Source organism: Rhinolophus sinicus, chromosome 6 (assembly GCF_057876585.1).
Source record: "Rhinolophus sinicus isolate RSI-liver-muscle chromosome 6, RSI-T2T, whole genome shotgun sequence".
NCBI classification, from domain to species: Eukaryota; Metazoa; Chordata; class Mammalia; order Chiroptera; family Rhinolophidae; genus Rhinolophus; species Rhinolophus sinicus.
In genome coordinates this window covers 33,099,163-33,118,842 of record NC_142506.1, presented here as the reverse complement: position 1 = coordinate 33,118,842, position 19,680 = coordinate 33,099,163, and the positions used below count along the sequence as shown (strand labels likewise).

At 44.5% G+C, this 19,680-nt stretch overlaps 1 protein-coding gene across 6 annotated transcripts in view; it reads left to right on the top strand.

Moving 5' to 3' along the window:
• MATN2 (matrilin 2) overlaps positions 1–19,680 on the top strand; it is a 145,968-nt gene that overhangs the window by 46,924 nt on the left and 79,364 nt on the right. For all 6 annotated transcript variants that reach the window (XM_088799034.1, XM_088799032.1, XM_088799033.1 and 3 more), the window contains exon 3: positions 16,799–17,368. In XM_088799034.1, the coding sequence (XP_088655160.1) occupies positions 16,799–17,368 (570 nt within the window). The remainder of the gene's footprint in view (positions 1–16,798; positions 17,369–19,680) is intronic.

Genomic DNA, 19,680 nt, shown 5'->3' with positions numbered 1-19,680 from the left:
GAATAATACTATAAAATAATATTGCACCCATCACTTCTCCAGGTATCTCCCCACCTACCATCTTGGGACCAGTGATTTCTGCCAGGTTCTAATTGCTCATATTTTTTATGAATCTGTCTTCTCTATAAGGTTATAAGCTCCTTCCAGGCTGAGATTGGTTCTTGTATGGTATCCCCAGCACCTAGCACAAAGAAGGAGTTTTAGAATGTTTGCATAACTCAACCAAGCCAAAATGATGTGAGGACTGTCTCAAAGACAAACTTTGCCTTTGCTTATAGAGGGCTGTGGAACCTTCTCCCCTTGCCTCTGTGTGTGTGCCTGCACCCCTCCCCTTGCAGGGGGAAAGGACTGCAAGACTGCATGGAGCGAGGTGTGACATGTCAGGGCCGCTCCCTTCTGGCTCTCATCTCTCCCCGCCCTGAATTGCTATTCACAGGTCTCTCAGCTCTGCGGCTGACTTCCATTTGCTGAACTCTCAGAAAGCACAAGAGACAATTGCTCAATTTATTAAGCAAAGCGATCCTATGAGCCAAATGCCAGTTTGCTTTTTAAAAGTTACCTATGCTGTTTTCCACTTTGCAAAGAGAAGAAATCACCCAACTTTTCCCCACTACTTTCTGTACTATCTCATACTGAGGGACAGGTGGTGTGTGTGTGTAGATTATAGTTTTAAGATATGAGTCATTTCTCAATTTGAGAAAGGAAGAAAGATGGTGAAAGGGATTTTGATAGAGAATACCAAACTTATTCTGTAAGCCAATGAGTTTTAAAACCGTCAACTACTTCAGAGCTTCTTTATACTTCTCTTTATCAATTAAGAGAAAGCCTCTTTGTAAGACAAACTCTGGGAGAAGACTTTTTTTAGCAAAACTTTAGCAAACTGCTTTACCTTGCAGGGAAATTCACTTCAATGGAAACTGTTTTCTCCAGGGTTAACCTGGGGCAGCTTTCTCTTTGGCTCCCTCACAAAGAAAATTGTCCAGGGTTCTGGAAACCACAGTTTTTGAACCTCATATGATGTCTCTTTTCTTTCAGCTCATGTAACAGTTACTGGAGGAGACTGGTGTGATGTGGCATGATTTTTCGTTTTTTTCTTTTTCTTTTCTTTTCCATTTTGCTGGCTCGTTGGTGCACACTCCCTGAGGGCCATAGAGAGCTGTGTTCCTAAAGGAATTTATGACAGTCAGCAGGGACAACTGAAATTTGAGCTAGTGTCAACCCATAATCCCTCATGACCCCACTGGCCCATGTCTCTAGTTTATGGAGCATCGTTGCCACTCAAAGATTCAGGCTCATTCACCAGAACTTTCTTTAAAAACAAAAATAAAGAAACATACAAAAAAAGCATGACATTGGCAAGTACATATTGCATAAAAACTTCGCAGTGTGTATGTCCATAGCCAGATAGAATCCATCTCTCCCAGCACACCTACCTCTCTCTGCTCTTCAAATGTTCTTCTAGGTAATAGCTGCGTAAAGTGTACACAGAGAAAACTTGACAATACTGAAATGTCAGCATTTGCCTGTGAAATTTGGTTCTGCTGGTAGGTGTTGGAAAGAACTTAATAGAATAAAGCTTGACATTCAGACTGTTTTTCATCTGTTCTTTTTTTTTAACATTTATTTTTCATTAGTTTCAGGTTTACAAAGCAACATAATAGTTAGACATTTAAACCCCTCATAAAGTGACAACCCACCCCCCAAGCTGTTATCCCTCTGATAACTTATATAGCTGTTACAATACCATCGACTATCTTCCCTATGTTGTACTCCACATCCCGTGACCATATATACCTATATATTTAGTTATAGTTGACATTCAGTATTATTCTCCTTCAGCTCTTCAGGTGTACAGTGCATTGGTCAGGCATCTACACAGTCTATGACGTGATCCCCCTGGTAAGTCCAGTGCCCATCTTGCACCTTACATGGTTTTTACAACATTGTTGATTATATTCCCCACACTGTATTAAACACCAATTTGTATTTCTTAAGACTTCACCTTTTTCACCCTGCCCCCAACCCCATTCCCTCTATCATCACCCTGATAGATCCAGTACCCATCTGACACCATACATAGTTATTACAATATTATTTACTATATTCTTTATGCTGTACCCTACATCCCTATGACTACTGTGTAACAACAAATTTGTACTTCTTAATCTCTTTCCCTTTCACCCATACTTAACCCCCTCCCATCTTAAAAAAGTCCCTCTAAGATTCCTTGTAATACTGGTTTGGTGGTGATGAACTCTTTCAGCTTTTTCTTGTCTGGGAAGCTCCTTATCTGTCCTTCAATTCTAAATAATAGCTTTGCTGGGTAGAGTAATCTTGGTTGTACGTTGTTGCTTTTCATCACTTGGAATATTTTCTGCCACTCCCTTATGGCCTGCAAAGTTTCTGTTGAGAAATCAGCTGCCAGTCTTATGGGGGCTCCCGTGTAAGTAATTAACTGCTTTTCTCTTGCTGCTTTTAAGATTCTCTCTTTGTCTTTAAGCTTTGGCATTTTAATAATGATGTGTCTTGGTGTGGCCTCTTTGGGTTTATCTTGTTTGGGACTCTCTGTGCTTCCTAGGCTTGTATGTCTATTTCCTTTACCAGGTTAGGGAAGTTTCCTGTCATTGTTTCTTCAAATAGGTTTTCAATTCCTTGCTCTCTCTCTCCTCCTTCTGGTACCCCTATAATGTGAATGTTGGTATGCTTGATATTGTCCCAGAGGTCCCTTAAACTCTCCTCAATTTTTTGGATTCTTTTTTTCTTTTCGCTGTTCTGATTGGGTATTTTCTGCTACCTTTTCTATATCACTGGTTGGATCCTCTGCTTCATCTAATCTACTGTTGATTCCTGTAATATATTCTTCATTTCCGTTATTGTAGCCTTTATTTGTGACTGGTTCTTTTTCATGGTTTCCATCTCCATTTTTATGCTTCCTTTCTCTCTGTTGAAGTTCTCCCTGAGATTATTGAGCATTCTTATAACTAGTGTTTGAAACTCTGCGTCTGATAGATTATCTCCATTTTGCTTAGTTCTTTTTCTGGAGCTTTGTTCTGTTCTTTTATTTGGGACATGTTTCTTTGTCTCCCCATTTTGGCTGCTTCCCTGTGTTTGTTTTTATGTATTAGGTAGGGCTGCTATGTCTTCTAGTCTTAGTAGAGTGGCCTTATGTAGTAGGTGTGCTGTGGGGCTCAGTGGCGCAGTCTTTCTGGTTTCCTGAGCAACCCATTCCAGGTGTGTTCCTTGTGTGGGTTGTGTGTGTCCTCTTGTAGTTGCACCTTTGTTGCTATGTGCACATCAATAGGAGGGACTGACCCTTGGGCTCACTGTTTGTGAGGACTGGCCTTGACTACAGTGGAAGAGTTGTTGTTCAGGGGCTGACCCTACAGAGCAGGTCTGCTTTAGTAGGACTCTGGTGCCTGCCCAATCTGCCCCTTGGGTATGTCGTACTTGGAGGTGGCTGGCTAATGCTCCAGCTCATTTTGAAGCTGGCCACTGGGGGCGCCAGCCCCAGGACCACCTTGAGGGGCTCTGCTGTAGGTATACTTGGGCCATAGTCTGTGCCCCACCCAGGGCCACCTGGCAGGTACCAGAAAGAAATCCACAGATGGCTGTTGCCCATGCTGTGCTTGGAAGTGCCTTGAGAGGCCAAGCTGCAAACTAAGGCCAGTTGCCACTATGCTGGCTTAGTGCTGCTCAGCCAGAGGTACAAGACATGCTCAAGCCAGATGCTGCTTGTCTGTGTTCCGCAAACGTTTGAGATACCCTAGGAAAATCTGCAGTTTGAGCCAAAGCAGGTGGTCTGCATGAAAAAGCCATGGAAAGTGATCTGGGTGTGCCTGAAGGTTGGGTGGGGCCAGGTCTCAAATCGCCGGGCGGTGAATGATTGGTGGAGACTCAGATGTGATGGCTGCGTCTGCAAGAAGGGAAGAGGGAGGGCTCAGCAAAGAAACAGTGGCCTCTGACAGCTCCCCCATGCAGGAGAAAGCTGCCTCTCCAGCTCCCGTCCCAAGCCAGACAACTCATTTCCCCACCATTTGTCCCCGCTGCCTCTCCAGCTGCTGCCCTGGCACTGGAGCTCAGAGTGAGTGATTCCATTGATGTGTAAGTCCTCATGCTGTCCCTTTAAGAGGAGTGTCTGTGAGTGCAGCTTCCCTCAGTCTCACTCAGTCACAATCTCTGCTGGTTTTTACAATGAGAAATTATGGGAACTTCTCTCCCCAGAACTGGAACCCTGGGCTTGGGTAGGGCTGGGACCTCTTGCTCCTCTGGGGGGTAGGGAGGACCCCCACAGCCAAAACATCCCTCCCGATCTTTAATGGTTGGGTGTAGGACAAGGCCGTTTCATGTCTCTGCCCTTCCTACCCGTCTGGAAGTGACCTCTGCGCATCCTTAGTTGAAAGGCTTCAGTTCAGCTTGATTTTAGGTGATTCTCAATAATGGTAGTTTTGTAGATTAGTTGTAATTTTGATGTGGTTGTGAGAGAACGTAAGCACAGATTTTACCTACTGCAGCCATCTTGGTTGTCTCTCTCATGTGTTCTTGAAAGAAGCACATGGTACATGTGCCTTGAATGGTATCAATCACTTTTCACACAGCTCATTGGGACAAGTGGGTCCATGATAAAAAACACACAGAACCAAGAGAAGAAAAGTGCAGTGGCTCTAGCATAACAGGAAGCCTACGTAACCACAATGTCCCTTTTCCCCAGCCATTTCCTACTTTCTCTCTTCGTTACCCAGACATTCAGAGCAGGGTGTATGTGGGGGCAGACTATGGAAATCACCTCTATCTGGATGTACACTGTTATTTCTATTCTCAGTAGTTGGCCAGACGAGATTACAGTAGGCACCCCTTATCTGTAGGGGATATATTTCGAGACCCCCAAGGTATGCCTGAAACTGTGGATAGTACTGAACCCTTTATATACAGTATTTTTCCTATATATACATACGTATGATAAAGTTTCATTTATAAATTAGGCACAGCAAAAATGAACAACAATAATTCATAATAGAATAATTATAACAATATACTGTAATAAAAGTTATGTGAATGTAGTCTCTCTCTTTTTCTGATAACTGAGACAGCTACTAAGTGGCTAAAGGGTGAGGAGCATATACAGTTGGGGTATATGCTGGGCAAGGAAAGATTCACGTCCTGGGTGGTACTTTGCGAGATTTCATCATTCTACTCAGAATGGCATACAATTTAAAACTTATGAGTTGTTTATTTCTGTCATTTTTCATTTAATATTTTTAATCTATAGTTGACTGCAGGTAACTGAAACTGCAGAAAGTGAAATCATGAATAAAGGGCGACTGCTGTATTTGCTCTCTATCTTTGCTGGGTCATGCCTTTTCATTCAGAAGTACAATCTCTAGTGACTGTTCTTTGTGATTGAGGGTTAGGCTGTTCTGGCTAAGCATATGTTATGATTAGGATTATCAAATAATTCATTTGCAGTCATCTATATGCTTGCCTCAATGACCCCGGGACTGTAAAGCCCGAGTCCAAGGACTGTCTTTTGCATGTCAGCATCCCCACAGCTCCCATATTGTATTCTGCCCATAGTGCCTTCAGTTCACTGCATTTAGGTGCCAGCCCTGAGCCAAGCATTGGTGGAATGAAGGTGAATGAGGCCCAGTCATGACCTCAGAGGTTTGCATTATGGTTTGCTGGGGCTTGCAGGCCAGTAAACATAGTATTTTGGGGATGACATCACTGCATATTAGGTTACTAATTGTGCTTACTGTCATCACTACTTGGTGAAGCAGAAGGCACTTTTGGACTCAGGTAGGTGCAGCAGGTAAATCTCTGGGACCTAAGGCACAGTGATGCCTCCTAGACCACTGGCCCAGGGCAGAGGGTGAAGAGGCCATTCAGACATACGGGAGTGTGTCTTGAGTTGAGCTTTAACTCCTGGGTCTCATTCCAGTCTCTGTTAGTCCTCCCCACGTTTTATCTGGGAATTAAAGTGTTAACTGGTAACTAGGAGGGTAAGGTTCTCTGGGACATTTTCCTATTCAGAAGAGACTCTTCACCCTAAGTCACCGACTGGGAAACAGAGCTAAAACTGTAGGTACTAGAATCAAACTGGCTTGGGTTTGAAATCCTTGTTCCACTACCACTTATTCACCTCATGCCAGAGGACTTGTTATTTAACCTCTCTAAGCCTCAGTGTCCTCATCTATAAGTTGGGGATAATATTGGTACCTACCTTGTTTATTTTCTGAACTTAATTGAAAGCCAAGCCTGACATGCACATTGAAACAGAATGTAGATCAGAACACATGAGAGAATCCAGGATGTATGGTTGCAATATTTAGAAGGTGTCTCCTGGTCTTGGGTGGGTGCTGTGTCATGGGAAAGTGTCCCCAGACACCATCTTATCCTCTGGACTGTTGGCTCTGTGGCAGATGGTCTCTCAGGCTCACATGCCCCTTAGGATAGAGTTCTCAGATTCGTTGTGCCCAGGAATCACCTGGAGCAATTACAAGTGCAGATTCCTTGGCCCCAATCCCAGAGATTCTGATTCACGGGTCTAGGGTGCTATGTAGGATTCAACTTTTTAAATAAGTTCCCCACAGGCACTTCTGATGTCATCAAGACATTGAGGATCCCTGCTTGGGCTGTTCTTTATGTAGTCCGCTAACCAGCTCTCCCAGCCCATGCCAGCTCATGAGGGATATCTGCCACTTCTCTCTTTTCCACCATCCCACCTGCATATGCACATCGAAGAGAAGAAGAAAGACCCCAATGGAGCATTTACATGTCTGACACTATGCTGGGTACTAGGGATTCATGGAAGACACTACACGAGGCTGGGTAGCTCCATGCATGAAATTCTGGTCGGAACATGCTCAGACAGAAGTAAACAGGAGGTACCAGAGAGCTCAGGGGAAGGCCATTTAGGCCAGTGGAGGAGGCCCATCAAGGAAAGATTTTCAAAAACTTTTGACCAGGGGCCAGCCGGTGACTCAGGTGGTTGGAGCAACATGCTCCTAACTTCAAAGGCTGCCGGTTCAATTCCCACATGGGCCAGTGGGCTCTCAAACACAAGGAACCACAAGATTGCTGGTTCAACTCCTCGAGTCCCACAAGGGATAGTGGGCAGCGCCCCCTGCAACTAAGATTGAACACGGCACCTTGAGCTGAGCTGCCGCTGAGCTCCCAGATGGCTCAGTTGGTTGGAGCGCATCCTCTCAACCACAAGATTGCCGGTTCGATTCCTCGACTCCCGCAAGGGATGGTGGGCTGCGCCCCCTGCAAGTAGCAATAGCAACTGGACCTGGAGCTGAGCTGCGCCCTCCACAACTAAGACTGAAAGGACAACAACTTGAAGCTGAACGGCACCCTCCACAACTAAGATTGAAAGGACAACAACTTGACTTGGAAAAAAGTCCTGGAAGTACACACTGTTCCCCAATAAAGTCCTGTTCCCCTTCCCCAATTAAAAAAAAGGATTAAGTAAACTAATCTACCATGTTCTACTTTCCCTAATCTACCTTCCCCAATTAAAAAAAAAGGATTAAGTGAACTAATCTACCATGTTCTAGAGGCACAAAGGTAAAGGCAGACTTATTTCTCATCTGGAAACTCCTGACAACCTAGTCTCTACCCCATCAGAGAAGTGTAGCTTCACCTGGTATGGAATAAAGGGAAGAAATACCTCAGAAGGGAATGGAGAGTGAATCTGTGTAGTAAGGTACAGTAAAAATGTAGATTTTAATTAGAAACAACAACAAACAAACAAACAAAAGCAACTTTTGACCACAGGGCTGAGTGTTAAGCTGAGGAGGCAGAGAAGAGGGAATGGTGTGCAGTGAGCTACAAACTGTTTGTACTACAAATCGCTGGGGTATAAGGTGTAGGGGCAGGGAGAAGTGGGCTGGTCCAGGAGACAAAGAGTTCATCAGTTCTTTCTCCCGTGAATGGTAATGACCTTGCTGTCAGTGATCCTTAGGATGATGGCTTTTGAAGAAATTGTTCTGATGACCCTGAGGCTCATTTATACTGAGAACTTACAGGTGCCAAATCCAGCTACTGTGACTCTGATCAGTGAAACTCACCAAAATATTCATTTATGGGAAAGTTCTGCTATAAAAAGGGAAGGGTAAGGTCCGTTTGTTGGGAGAGTCTCTCTACTGTCCCAGGCCAGGAAAGCGATCCATGAGATGATTGGGGCATTGAGGTTGGGAGGGATCTAATGGAAGAGATCGGAAAGTGTGACGGACCAGCCGCCACAAGTCGATCAGTACCTAAATGGGGGAGTGGGAATGGATAAAAGACACTCACACAAATGCTAATGCTGCAGGTCTTCAGTGATGCTGAAGCCCCGAGTTTATTTTTCTTCACCAATATATGCAGTTTGAGTACGTGCAACTTAACAAAGAAAGCATGCATTACCTTAACAAATGTAAATTTTAACTTTTTCATAGAGGATACAAAATCACTGAAACTCCCAAAAGTAATTATCTTATCAATTACCCTGAATAGCCATCAGTCTTCTGTGTCCGGGAACTGGCCGCTCCCACCACATTCCTTAGCAGCTTGCAAGCACCCTCCAGGTGCAGGCAGAGACAATGCCTTAGGTTAAGCATAAACCGAACCATTCTATAAGGCTCAGAGTTATCTGCAACCATGGCTCCCCACAGGAAAGTGTCTGATTGGCAAATAGATTTCATTTCCCAAGTCCCCCTCCAGGCACTGGGTAGTGGGAATTTGGGGTTCTGTGTTGAGAGGAATCCTGTGGCTGAACTCCGATTCTGAGGCTGTGATTGATTAGGGGGGTGATCTCATAGGTGCCAGGATTGGGGTTCTGGACGTCCATGTGCAAGGCTTGGGATTTGCCATCTTCATTTGAGATTTTATCATGTGATTGGCTATCAATCCAGATATCTCCTGTGGTTTACACAGTTGGTTTTTTGAGTCTTACATGCAGAGCTTGACGTTCATACCAATTAGGTTTTATCTTATTGGTTTTGAGTTATTATCCCAACCCTCAGAAATCCTTTCTGCTCTTGTTAATCGGCTTATTAGCAATTCCTCCCAGCATTGTATGTAGTGGTGTAGAGAGAAACACAAGTACCTCCAGAATTTGGAAAAATGTTTAGGAAGTGTTACCAAGTGGGGAATAATTTGTTAATGAGTCCAAGAAGATACGTCTGAAATCCTATTAAGAAGGCCAAGGTGTCTCCCTAATATAATACAATCAAGTTTTCAGAGTATTCTCCAGTGGTTTTTTTAAGAGGGTGTGAGTACAGCGTGACTGATTCAAAGAAAGCCACGGCTCATCAAGTGCATTGTAAAATGTCTGGCACTAGTTAATGCAGCAGCTGGTGACTAACTAATGAGGAAGTTGGAGAGGGAAGCATCAACTGTGGCATCTAGCCCTGGCTGAGGACCACGGTGCCTCAGTCGAGTGTCCTGACTACAAGGGAGTTGCAGGTTAAGTTGCACTGGGGGCAAAAATCAAAGCTAGTCCAAATTGCCTCTGGAATGTCCATGAGATCACCTGTAATCCCTGAGAGCTAGTCACAGTCTGGAGGCACATGGGACAGAACCACCAGAGGTGGCTGCAGGGGCCACATCTCAGGTGTCTGTGGGTATGTGCTCATTGAGCATAACGGTAGCTAGAGTTTCAGTGCTGTGTTATATGGTAGTCTTTTCTCTCCATCTGTCTGTCTGTCTTTCTTTGACCAGCCCATATAATTCAATTCACATAAACCAAATGTTTATGGGTGCAACTTCCCTGAGCTATTTTATAGTCTTAAAATGGCAGACACGTACCACTTTTATAGTTTAAGGAGACTAATTCTTGCCACCTTTCCCTTTCCTTTACTCTGACCCCGTGCTCACCTAACAGCCCTCTGTCATACGTGTGGCTTTATCTGAAAGTTTATGTGCAGACTGTTGATGTGGCCAGTCTTGTTTGCCTGCCCTTCTCATTTCTCAGTGAAACACAACGTTAGCACTAATAACCAGACAGTGTCTCATAAGTACAGTTGACGCTTGAACAATGCAGGGGTTGGCGGCAGTAGAAAAATCCATGTATAACTTTTGATCTAATAGTCTACTGATGACTGGAAGCTTACTAATAACATATACAGCAGATTAACGTCCTTTGTATGTTACATATAGTATATATTATATTCTGACAATAAAACAAGAGTAAATAAAATGTTATTAAGAAAATCATAAGAGAAGATATATTTACAGTATTTATTGAAAAAATTCACATATAATTGGACCTGTGCAGTCCAAACCTGTGTTGTTCAAGGGCAACTGTATAATTAGCTGATTTACCTTTCTCCCGTTTCTTAGAAGTGGATAAAATTGAATACTTCAACCTTTTTTGTAGAGCACCAGACTCGAAAACCAGGTTGGCAAAATGATTCTATTTCATGTGTCAACTCTGTTAGATTGTTTGTAGGTAACTGGGGTGCAGTGTTGAAAGGATCCTGAGGCTGAGTGGGGTAGTAATGTTTGCCAGGGACAAGTGAAAAATGGGGGTGGGGTGGGGTCATTGCTAAGCCTGCCTCAGAGCCTGGGTACTGACAAGGAGAGAGAGTCAGCCATCGTCTCCGCCCAGCTCTCTGAGCACTCATCTTTTTAGTCCACCTATTTCATTGTGCCTATTACTATTTATCTGTATGGCTGCCTTTCACAATTCAGAGTCTTTCCTTCATTGTATTCCCAGAGACTTGTACACAGTAGGTACTCACTAAATATGTGTTGAATTAAGTACTCCACATAATTGTCTACATATATGGAATCTGTGTTTCTTCCTCATTAGAGTCACTTGTTTGCCTCGCTGGCATCCAAACGGATTCTCCTAATGTATCCCATCTAGGAATAAAAAATAAATAAATTGTGTATATTTTTCCTCTCCTTAAACTTGCTGGCTCATAATGATTATGGTTCTCCCTCCCGTCCCCCCCCCCACCCCCATTTCTCCCTAACTCTCTCTCTCTTTCTCTAATCATAAAATTTTTCTCCCCAGTGTCCCTTTGAAACTCTTGGTGAGCTAGTATTATCTCTGTCCCTTTATGACATTTGCATCATGTTTCATAGTGTTTCTGGTCATGCTTAGGGAACTTTAAAAAACCCTGTGATTATTCCTAGTTATAAGAACAATTTTATCTCTTGGCTCACTGCCACTTTCTCCAACATTACTCTTGTCATACTCTTGGTGATTTCAATATCCATATGAATGGTCCCTCAATGCTGTGACTTCCTTTCCTCCCATATTCTTGTCTTCCACCCTATCTCAGCTGTTTGCCCCTCTTATCACACTCTTGACCCTGTGATTAGAACAGCTGCAGTCCCTTTACAATCTCAATTTAAGCCTCTTATCTTCCCAGCTCACCCCTTCTAGTACCTTCTAGAATTTCAACTTGAACAATCCTATGACATTATCTGGACTTTCAGTCTATGGATCCTACTACTTCTCTGTCCTTCACCCCCCCCCCCCATTTCCCGTACTCTCTGTTCCCCCAGTTTAATTCCATAGGAAATTATTATAGTCATCCCGTCGACTCCCTTTGCTGCTCTCCTGATTCATCACTATCTCTTGGCTAAATGACAGCCCTGGTTAAATCAGAGTTTGTCTGCTTTCCCTCTTTACCTGCGCAGCCAAGTGTAGCCGGAGCAAAACACACCACCGTGTTATTGGTCTCGCTTCAATGTCATAATCACCACTCTCAGGTTAACCTCTAATGCTGCCTGGAAATCATACTCTAGTTCCCTAGTCCATATACTCTTACACTGTCTGAGAAATTGTTACATTTTTTTCACTGTATCATTACATTTTCTACAGTTCTATGCTGTTAAGTGCCCACAAACCATCTGCTTATGGGAACTTTGCTGGGAATTGGTATGAAATATCACATTTTCTGAAATCGATTTCTCTCCCCCACCCCACCCTGGGCATTTGCCGATTGTCTAGGCCATATCCCTCTGTTTCCCACAGTCCCCCAAATATTGGTGACCTCAGGTTTCCATCACACCTGATCCATCCTTCAGTCTCCCACGGGCCTTGCTCCTACTGAGTCCTCAATAAGCACTTGTCAAGTGAATGAGAATGGAAACCATTAGCAGCCTGATTGACTGGGCCGCTGCTATTCAGGGAGGCAAGCATCTGTTTTCATCATTTTATTACATTTTTAAAAAGTACAAATAGGCATCTAGCAGAGGAGAAGTACTTGGCAGGAGGCAAACAAGTCTGGGCCATAACTTCCAGGCCCTGTGATTCTGGGGAAGGAAAGAACTGACCCCAGAGAGGCCGGGCAGTTTGGGCGCATGTGGATTGTGCTGAAATGACAGGTCTAAAAGGACTAAATCCTTTCTGAGCATTGCTTGGTGGTGAAGAGCACGGGCTACAGAACCAGACAAGATGGGTTATGTCCTAGCTCCTCTCCTCCCTCAGTGTCAGATCCTGAGCTGTTTAACCTTTCAAGACTCACTGTCTTCATCTGTAAAATGGGAACAGGAGCAGTACCTATTACCTAAAGTGGGTGTGAAGAATAAATAAGCCAACACATGGAAAGTACTCAGAAAACAAAGCCCGGTGCTTATTAAGAGCTCGATAAGCAGTAGCTATAAATCATTATTGTATTTTCTTTTGAGTCTTACAACAGCCCTATGAAGTATTATTATCCCCGTTTCACAGAAGGGACTGAGGGTCCAAGAGGTTAAGGAGAGGCTCAGGATCACACGGACAGAAAGTGGCAGAGGCTAGACTTGCACTAAGATCATAGGACTCTACTGCAGTTTCACTGAGCACTACAGAGCTCCCTTTTAGTCTCCAGGTGAAATCATTTTACCCTTGTCATAGAGATTCACATCACTTCCTTCTCCAAACATGTGTAGACCTTCCCAGGTAGATGGCACCAAATATTTACTGTGCAATTATATGGCCATGACTGAATTTAGCCGGAACAAGGGAGCCTGATTAGTGGCAAATCTGCAGCCCTGAAGGGAGGAAATAGTTCACTGTAATTGCACACTGTAATCCTGCTGGGACGGGAATGTTGCTTAAAACTGTCCTGGCTCAGGTTTACCTTCTCTGTAAGGGTACGAGGCACTCATTTGCCCAATGCGTGGGCTTTGGAGTCAAGCCGACAGAGCTAGAACAGCTGTTGACAAGGTCCAGACCGTCACTTAATGGTTCAAGGAATGACATTTTATGATGTGCCCACAAACCCTCCTTCAGTTGCTGTTGAAAGTCTGTCAGAAGGGTCCAGAAAGAAGATTGTTGTGTGTTCTCCTCCCAGGCTAAGGAGACAGGGATGCTGCTTATCAGAGCCAATGTGTGAAAGGAGCACACACAAAGGAGAGTCCATTTTCTGGAAACATCTCTCAGCAGTCCCCACATGGAGAAGCTGTGCAACTATTCACAGCAAATATTTCAGAATGCCCCCAAGCGTTTACAAAGCTCATATTGTAATGCCAGCTGTATTGAGAATTTTCCAAGGCGTCCACCATAAAATGGTGGAAAAGGCACCAGTGTAGTCCTAAGTCTGACCCTAATGAGCCACGAGGCCTCGCAGACATAAAGTCACCTCTCTGAGTCTCAGTTTCCCCTTCTGTAAAGTGAATTATTTGGACTTTATTTGACCCTTCTAGCTCTAAAGATTTTATTAGAATATGAGTTTATGAACCAAAAGTTCAAAAGTGACTATGCTCCCTCATAAAATGGCAAAGATTTTGATCCTAGAATCTGTGACTTTCCAGTAGGACCCAGACCTGCTCCGGAACTTTAGATTTCGTGGTTTTCATGCACTTCCTTGAACTGACTGCTGTGACTCACTCCCTTCCACCTGAAGCCTGCTCACCACCCAGAATTCCATTTAATTCCACAAATATTGACTGAAGACTTCCTGTATTCCCGACTGTATGGCTACACAGATGAATGAAACTAGTTTCTCATTTTTGGGATTCACAGTGAGATAGTGAGATCCTGACTTGCCAGAGCTTCTTTTCTCCAGAGATCCATCTAGAACCTAAACTGGTGGTGTTCCGAGTGTGGTGTCTGGACTAGCAGCATCAGCTTCACCCGAGAACTTGGTAGAAATGCAAATTTTCAGGTGCCACCCTAGACCTACAGAATCAGAAACTCTGGGGGGTGTGGCCCACTTATCTTAGTTTTTTACAAGTCCTCCAGGGAGTTGGGAGGCACCTCAAGTTTGAGAACCACTGAACTGGCCCTTTCAGAGACAAGCTTTGTGAGACTGTGATTGTGAGCCCTCAAAGGATGTGAGGAGACATCTTGAAGACAACTTGGTCACTTGGGCTGCCAGGATCTGTTTTCAACTCAAAATTACAGCTTCCTTGGAACCTCCAACAACTTTTTGAATCTTTGTGGTATTTTTGTAAATGTCCAGACATTGTGAAAACTCCCCACTTGTTTTGACAGGAACTAATCCAGTTTAGCACATAATTCCTCGTGGAACTTCCAGGATTCCCTGTAAATTGATTGTGGTGCTTAATGGGATGTTAACACCATGACTAAGACCCATGGGGAAAGTCCCAGTCCTGGGAGGACCCCCTGCTTCCAAAAATCTCCAGAGGAAGAAAATTCTCAGGAAGCTAGTCCATTGTCTGTCTCCCTCCTCCCTTCCAAGGAGCCTTCCATGAATATCGTGCTCCATGGCAGGGTCTGAGTCTGGCTCCAGTTCTCAGCAGGAGGAGATCATTGGGCCACATCCTCCCAGCAGTAAGTTCAGACATTAAGGGTGGGGCAGTGGTGGCTCTTGGAGAGGGGCATCCTCACTCCTGGCCCTTGTCTTCTTTCCTGGGACATGTGGGTCTGTCATCCACTGCTCCACCCCGGGCCATGTGCTAGACCACCTTCATGAAAATTAGAAAAAGGCACCCCCTCTAGGTGCCTCTCTGAGTGGACACAGCCCCTGGGGCTCAGGGCTGGACTGGATTGTTTCCTTAAATTCTTATAACTACCCAGTGGATGGGTGTTACTCTTGTCTCCATATGATTTTTCTTTTTCTAGATTATAAGACATTTTCAAACTTTCAGCACCCTCATTTTGTCATTTAGCCAATGGGTATGACACACCTAGCTCTTTTTTCAAGCGCTTTCTTGAAAATTAAATGAGATCATAGTGATAAAAACTCTCTGGAAAAAAGATTTCAAAACATCCTACAGATGTCAGATTTTATATTGATCTTATCCCAGAGTCCTCAAAGACAGTTTCTGGGGCTTCTGGTTTGAGAAACTCACCTTAAATTCACACAGCTCCCAGTGTTATATGTGCATGTGCAGAAGGTTGGTTTCCTGTCAGGATAGGGCTGTTTGGGGTATGTCCTCCCTTAAAATCGTTAGACTTGTGAGGCTGCAATGGATGAGGTGTGTGTGCAGGCACTCAGGGGCGAGTCATGGCCTGGCAAGCTGGCCTGGACAGGATGACCTCATGGGCCTTTCTTCTCATTTTAATGACTGGGTTCACTGTTTCATTTTTGGCTTTCTCTCCCTTTTTTGCAGCTGTGGTGATTGGGATTTAGGGCAAGCATTTAGGATCCCTTTTCTAATCCATATCAAAAGAGGATTTAACTGCAAAGTCTGGGAAGGGGAAGAGGGACTCTCCCTGGTTGGATGCTGTAGCTCAGAATATATGAAAAATTCCAGCAGGAATGCCCAATTTCCGCACTCTGAGGCAGGAGGCCTCTCATCCAATATTATCCTTTTCCCAGAATGTAATGCGTTTTCATCCATGGACGCAAACTTCTTATAGCCTTCTTGCTTGGGTGCTGAAGGAATAAGTATGGCAGTTATGGTAGTAAGAGAGACTTAACATTTGCTTTTTTCTAGTCTCTGTGACTGTGTCCTTTGTTGAAATGTTTCTTGGCCAGGTTCCTTCTTCATTTCCACCATTGCCCTGATTGAGACTGAGTCCCCCTCTCAACCAGATTAATACAACAATGGTCTGGATCACCCATCTTGCAAACCACTACTACACTCAATTGACTTTTTATTACATAATTTCACTACAGGAGAGATAAGTTATATAATATGTATAATATGATGCTAAGCATATTATGCCCATCACTTGTGGCATCATGTACAAATTTCTCAGTCTGAATTTACAGGCCTTTTACCACTGGCTCCAGGCTACCTCTCCACCTTAATTCCTACCTGCAACACCTAGCAGTTCCTTCATCACTTATTTTATTATCCACCATATTCATGCCAACTTGGGCTTTTGTTCATGTGTCCCTCTCTATCTGTGCCTTCTCTCAATTGAAACACTATGTATCCATAAGGCCAGCTCATGTCCTATCCAGCCCACTAATATCCTTGTTTTCTGCACATATATTGTCAACACCACATGGTTTAATACTAGCTCTTTTTCATCTGTTCCATTAGTTAAGTCTCCCCAGGTAGATGGTAAGCTCCTTGACATTGGTCCCTATCCTAAGCTTCTTCCATATTCCCTGCAGTATCCAGGCAAACTTATGTGGCATACACTAAATAATAAGGCATTTTGACACTGATCAGGTGTTTACCCACCTAAAAACTGTATTGATGATTTTCTAGAAACTAAAGTGTTCATTTATCTTGTGAAAAGAAAGAATACTTGTTTACAGCCAATACTCATGATTACTCAGTCATACACATATATACCCTTACAAACTTTCCCAAGTGGTGAAGAAAAACCGATGAAGATTGGAAGTTAGAAAGGTGATTCACCAGCCTTAGGATTTCCAACAACAGCCAACCTGCACTGGGCCCTTCCCACTCTTCTAATGCATTTGACCTCTCCTCTCCTCTCCTCTCTCCCCAGAGAGCTCCTGTGAGAATAAGCGGGCAGACCTGGTCTTCATCATTGACAGCTCCCGCAGCGTCAACACCCACGACTATGCCAAGGTCAAGGAGTTCATTGTGGACATCTTGCAGTTCTTGGACATTGGCCCTGACATCACCCGAGTGGGCCTGCTCCAATATGGCAGCACCGTCAAGAATGAGTTCTCCCTCAAGACCTTCAAGAGGAAGTCCGAAGTGGAGCGTGCTGTCAAGAGGATGAGGCACCTGTCCACGGGCACCATGACAGGACTGGCCATCCAGTATGCCCTCAACATTGCTTTCTCAGAAGCGGAGGGGGCCCGGCCCCTGAGGGAGAATGTGCTGCGGGTCATAATGATTGTGACGGATGGGAGGCCACAGGACTCAGTGGCCGAGGTGGCTGCAAAGGCACGGGACACAGGCATCCTGATCTTTGCCATTGGCGTGGGCCAAGTGGATCTCAACACGCTGAAGGCCATAGGGAGTGAGCCCCACGAAGACCACGTCTTCCTGGTGGCCAACTTCAGCCAGATGGAGTCGCTGACCTCGGTGTTCCAGAACAAGTTGTGCAGTAAGTCCTGCCCCCTGTGGCTCTTCCAGGGTCATCATTAGGATTCATTTATTCATCTTCCAGGTTCATTTTGTATTGCCTCGTCCCAGCTACTGTGTTGGAAGGGGTGTTCAGCAAATGCCACGATAGAGACAGCATCATCTTGGGGCTTACACTCTGGCCAAGGGGACAGATATTAAGCATGTAATTACACAAATAAGTAAGTAAATGCAGTGTAATAGTGTAATGAAGGAAGAATTCAGGGCAGGACCTGACCTAGTCCAGGGTGCTCAGGGAGACATCCCTGGGGAAGGGACATTTAAACCCAAACTACAGAATGAGTAAAAGTAGATAGGTAGAGTTTTTCTCCAGCACATTGAACTGCCCTGGCATTCCCTAAGATAGGAATGGAGGGCAAAAATCATAGCGTAATTTCTCCTTGGAAAGTGTGGAATACCAAACATTTTTGCCCCATGATGGTGCTAGCAGTGGATGTTTTCTCAACTGACAAACAGGCCCAGGGTATGGGGAGGACTAAGACGTGGTCTTGGTGCCTTCCCACCTGTTAAGATGGTAGGTCCCCCTTCACCCCCCACCTCACTCACTCCTACTGCAAGGGAGGCCTCCCCAAGTGCTTGAACTGCTTTCTTCTACCTTAAGCATCTTCCTCCATCTCTTGCTTTCTAAGCCTACTCTCATCAAGGCTTCTTTCTCCCTTTGTTGCCAGATTCCTCCCAGTTACCTTCAACCTGAGCTCCTGCCTCAGTTCTTTTCCAGTGGGTCAGCTTGCTCTCTCCCCAGTTTCCTGCTTCTGCAGCTGCCTTCTCGTCCCTTCTCCCCCCAGAAGGGCAGGGGCCCAGGGGGCCAGCCCAGGCTTCACTCTAGTCCCTGGAAACTGGAAATGTGTCTCCTGGCCTGGTAAACATTGTCCAATCCTGTCTCTCCCACCCTCATTGGTTCCCCTCCAACTTTCCTGCTTCTTTGATGGGAAAACAAAAAGAAATACCTATTTTGAAATGACTAGCATTTCCCTGCCATATGAGCTTGAGAGCAAATTTCCCACTAATTCCCCAGGAGCAGGAACATGCGCCTAGGGGGCTCTGAGGACCAGTTCTCAGAATGTGACAAAGCCTAGATCCACCCCCCCACCCACCCCACCCTGTCAAAGCCTCACGGAAGAACAGGTGTGCTTATGATGTGTCTTTTTCAAAAAAAAAAAAAAAAAATCCCCTGCTGAGAACTCACCTCAAAAATCAAACAATCATTGTTTCTTGACTCCAGAATCAAAATATTTACTTAAAAAATCAATGCCATGGAGGAAAAAGAACTTTTTCTCTGCCACGTCACTTGGAAAGTGTTCAGAAGTGCCATTTTCCCTGGCACCGCAGAAGGGCTGTGTTACTGTGGTGCGCTGTGGCCCAAGTCACCTGGAAAACTTCACCCAGTAGAACGCTCTGCAAACATTTTTAAGGTTTATGACTTTAAATGACTTCTGCAGAATTTATGTTTCCCTCTTCCTGGAAATATTAAAAAAGAAATTGGTTCCATAGCAGTTTTGATGGGTTTATTCTTTTGTCTTGGAAAATGTTAATGGAGGAGTTCTTTTATAAGTGCTCTGGAGTTATCAGCAAATGGAAAGGTAATAGGATGAGGCTGAGGATGCGGACTTGTCTGTGGAAGAAACTTCTCTGCATCCTTTATATCCAGGCAGCAAAATTAAAAGGCAGTTTGAATTCCCCCTTCCCCCCCAAACCGACTTTGTTGTAATCTGGAAACAGATTACAACAAAGTCGCAATAAGCTCTAAGAAAACTGTATTATGCCATTTGTTCATTCGTTCGTTCCTGTGGCCTAAGAACGGAATCCCCACCCTCTTCCCATCCCTCAGGATACCAGCTTCTCTCTCACTACATTGCAGGGCTCTGCTGAACAGACTTGTCAACTGTCTTCAAAGGTTGAGGAGGCCCTGGGCTTCTATCAACTGTGCAGTAAAGATCGCAGTAACTGACATTTATAAAGCACTTTTTCTTCTGTTTCTGCATTTGATCCTCACCAAAACCTGGGGAGGTAACACAATACTGTCCTTCCTACTCTGCAGGTTAGTAAACTCGGTAAGTGAATTCGCCAAGAACAAACAGCCATCAAATGGTGGATTCTGCTTCCAAAGCTCTTGCTTGTTTCACTCCTTCACACGCTGCAAGTTATAAATTTCTTCTTTAAGGTAAACCATTTTCTGATGGCAGCCTCCACCCTCCAACCCTGCTAGGTAAACCAGCTTTGAGGTTGACATTCCTGTCAGAGTTTGAGGGGAAGCCTTTGTAGGGTAGCGAGGAG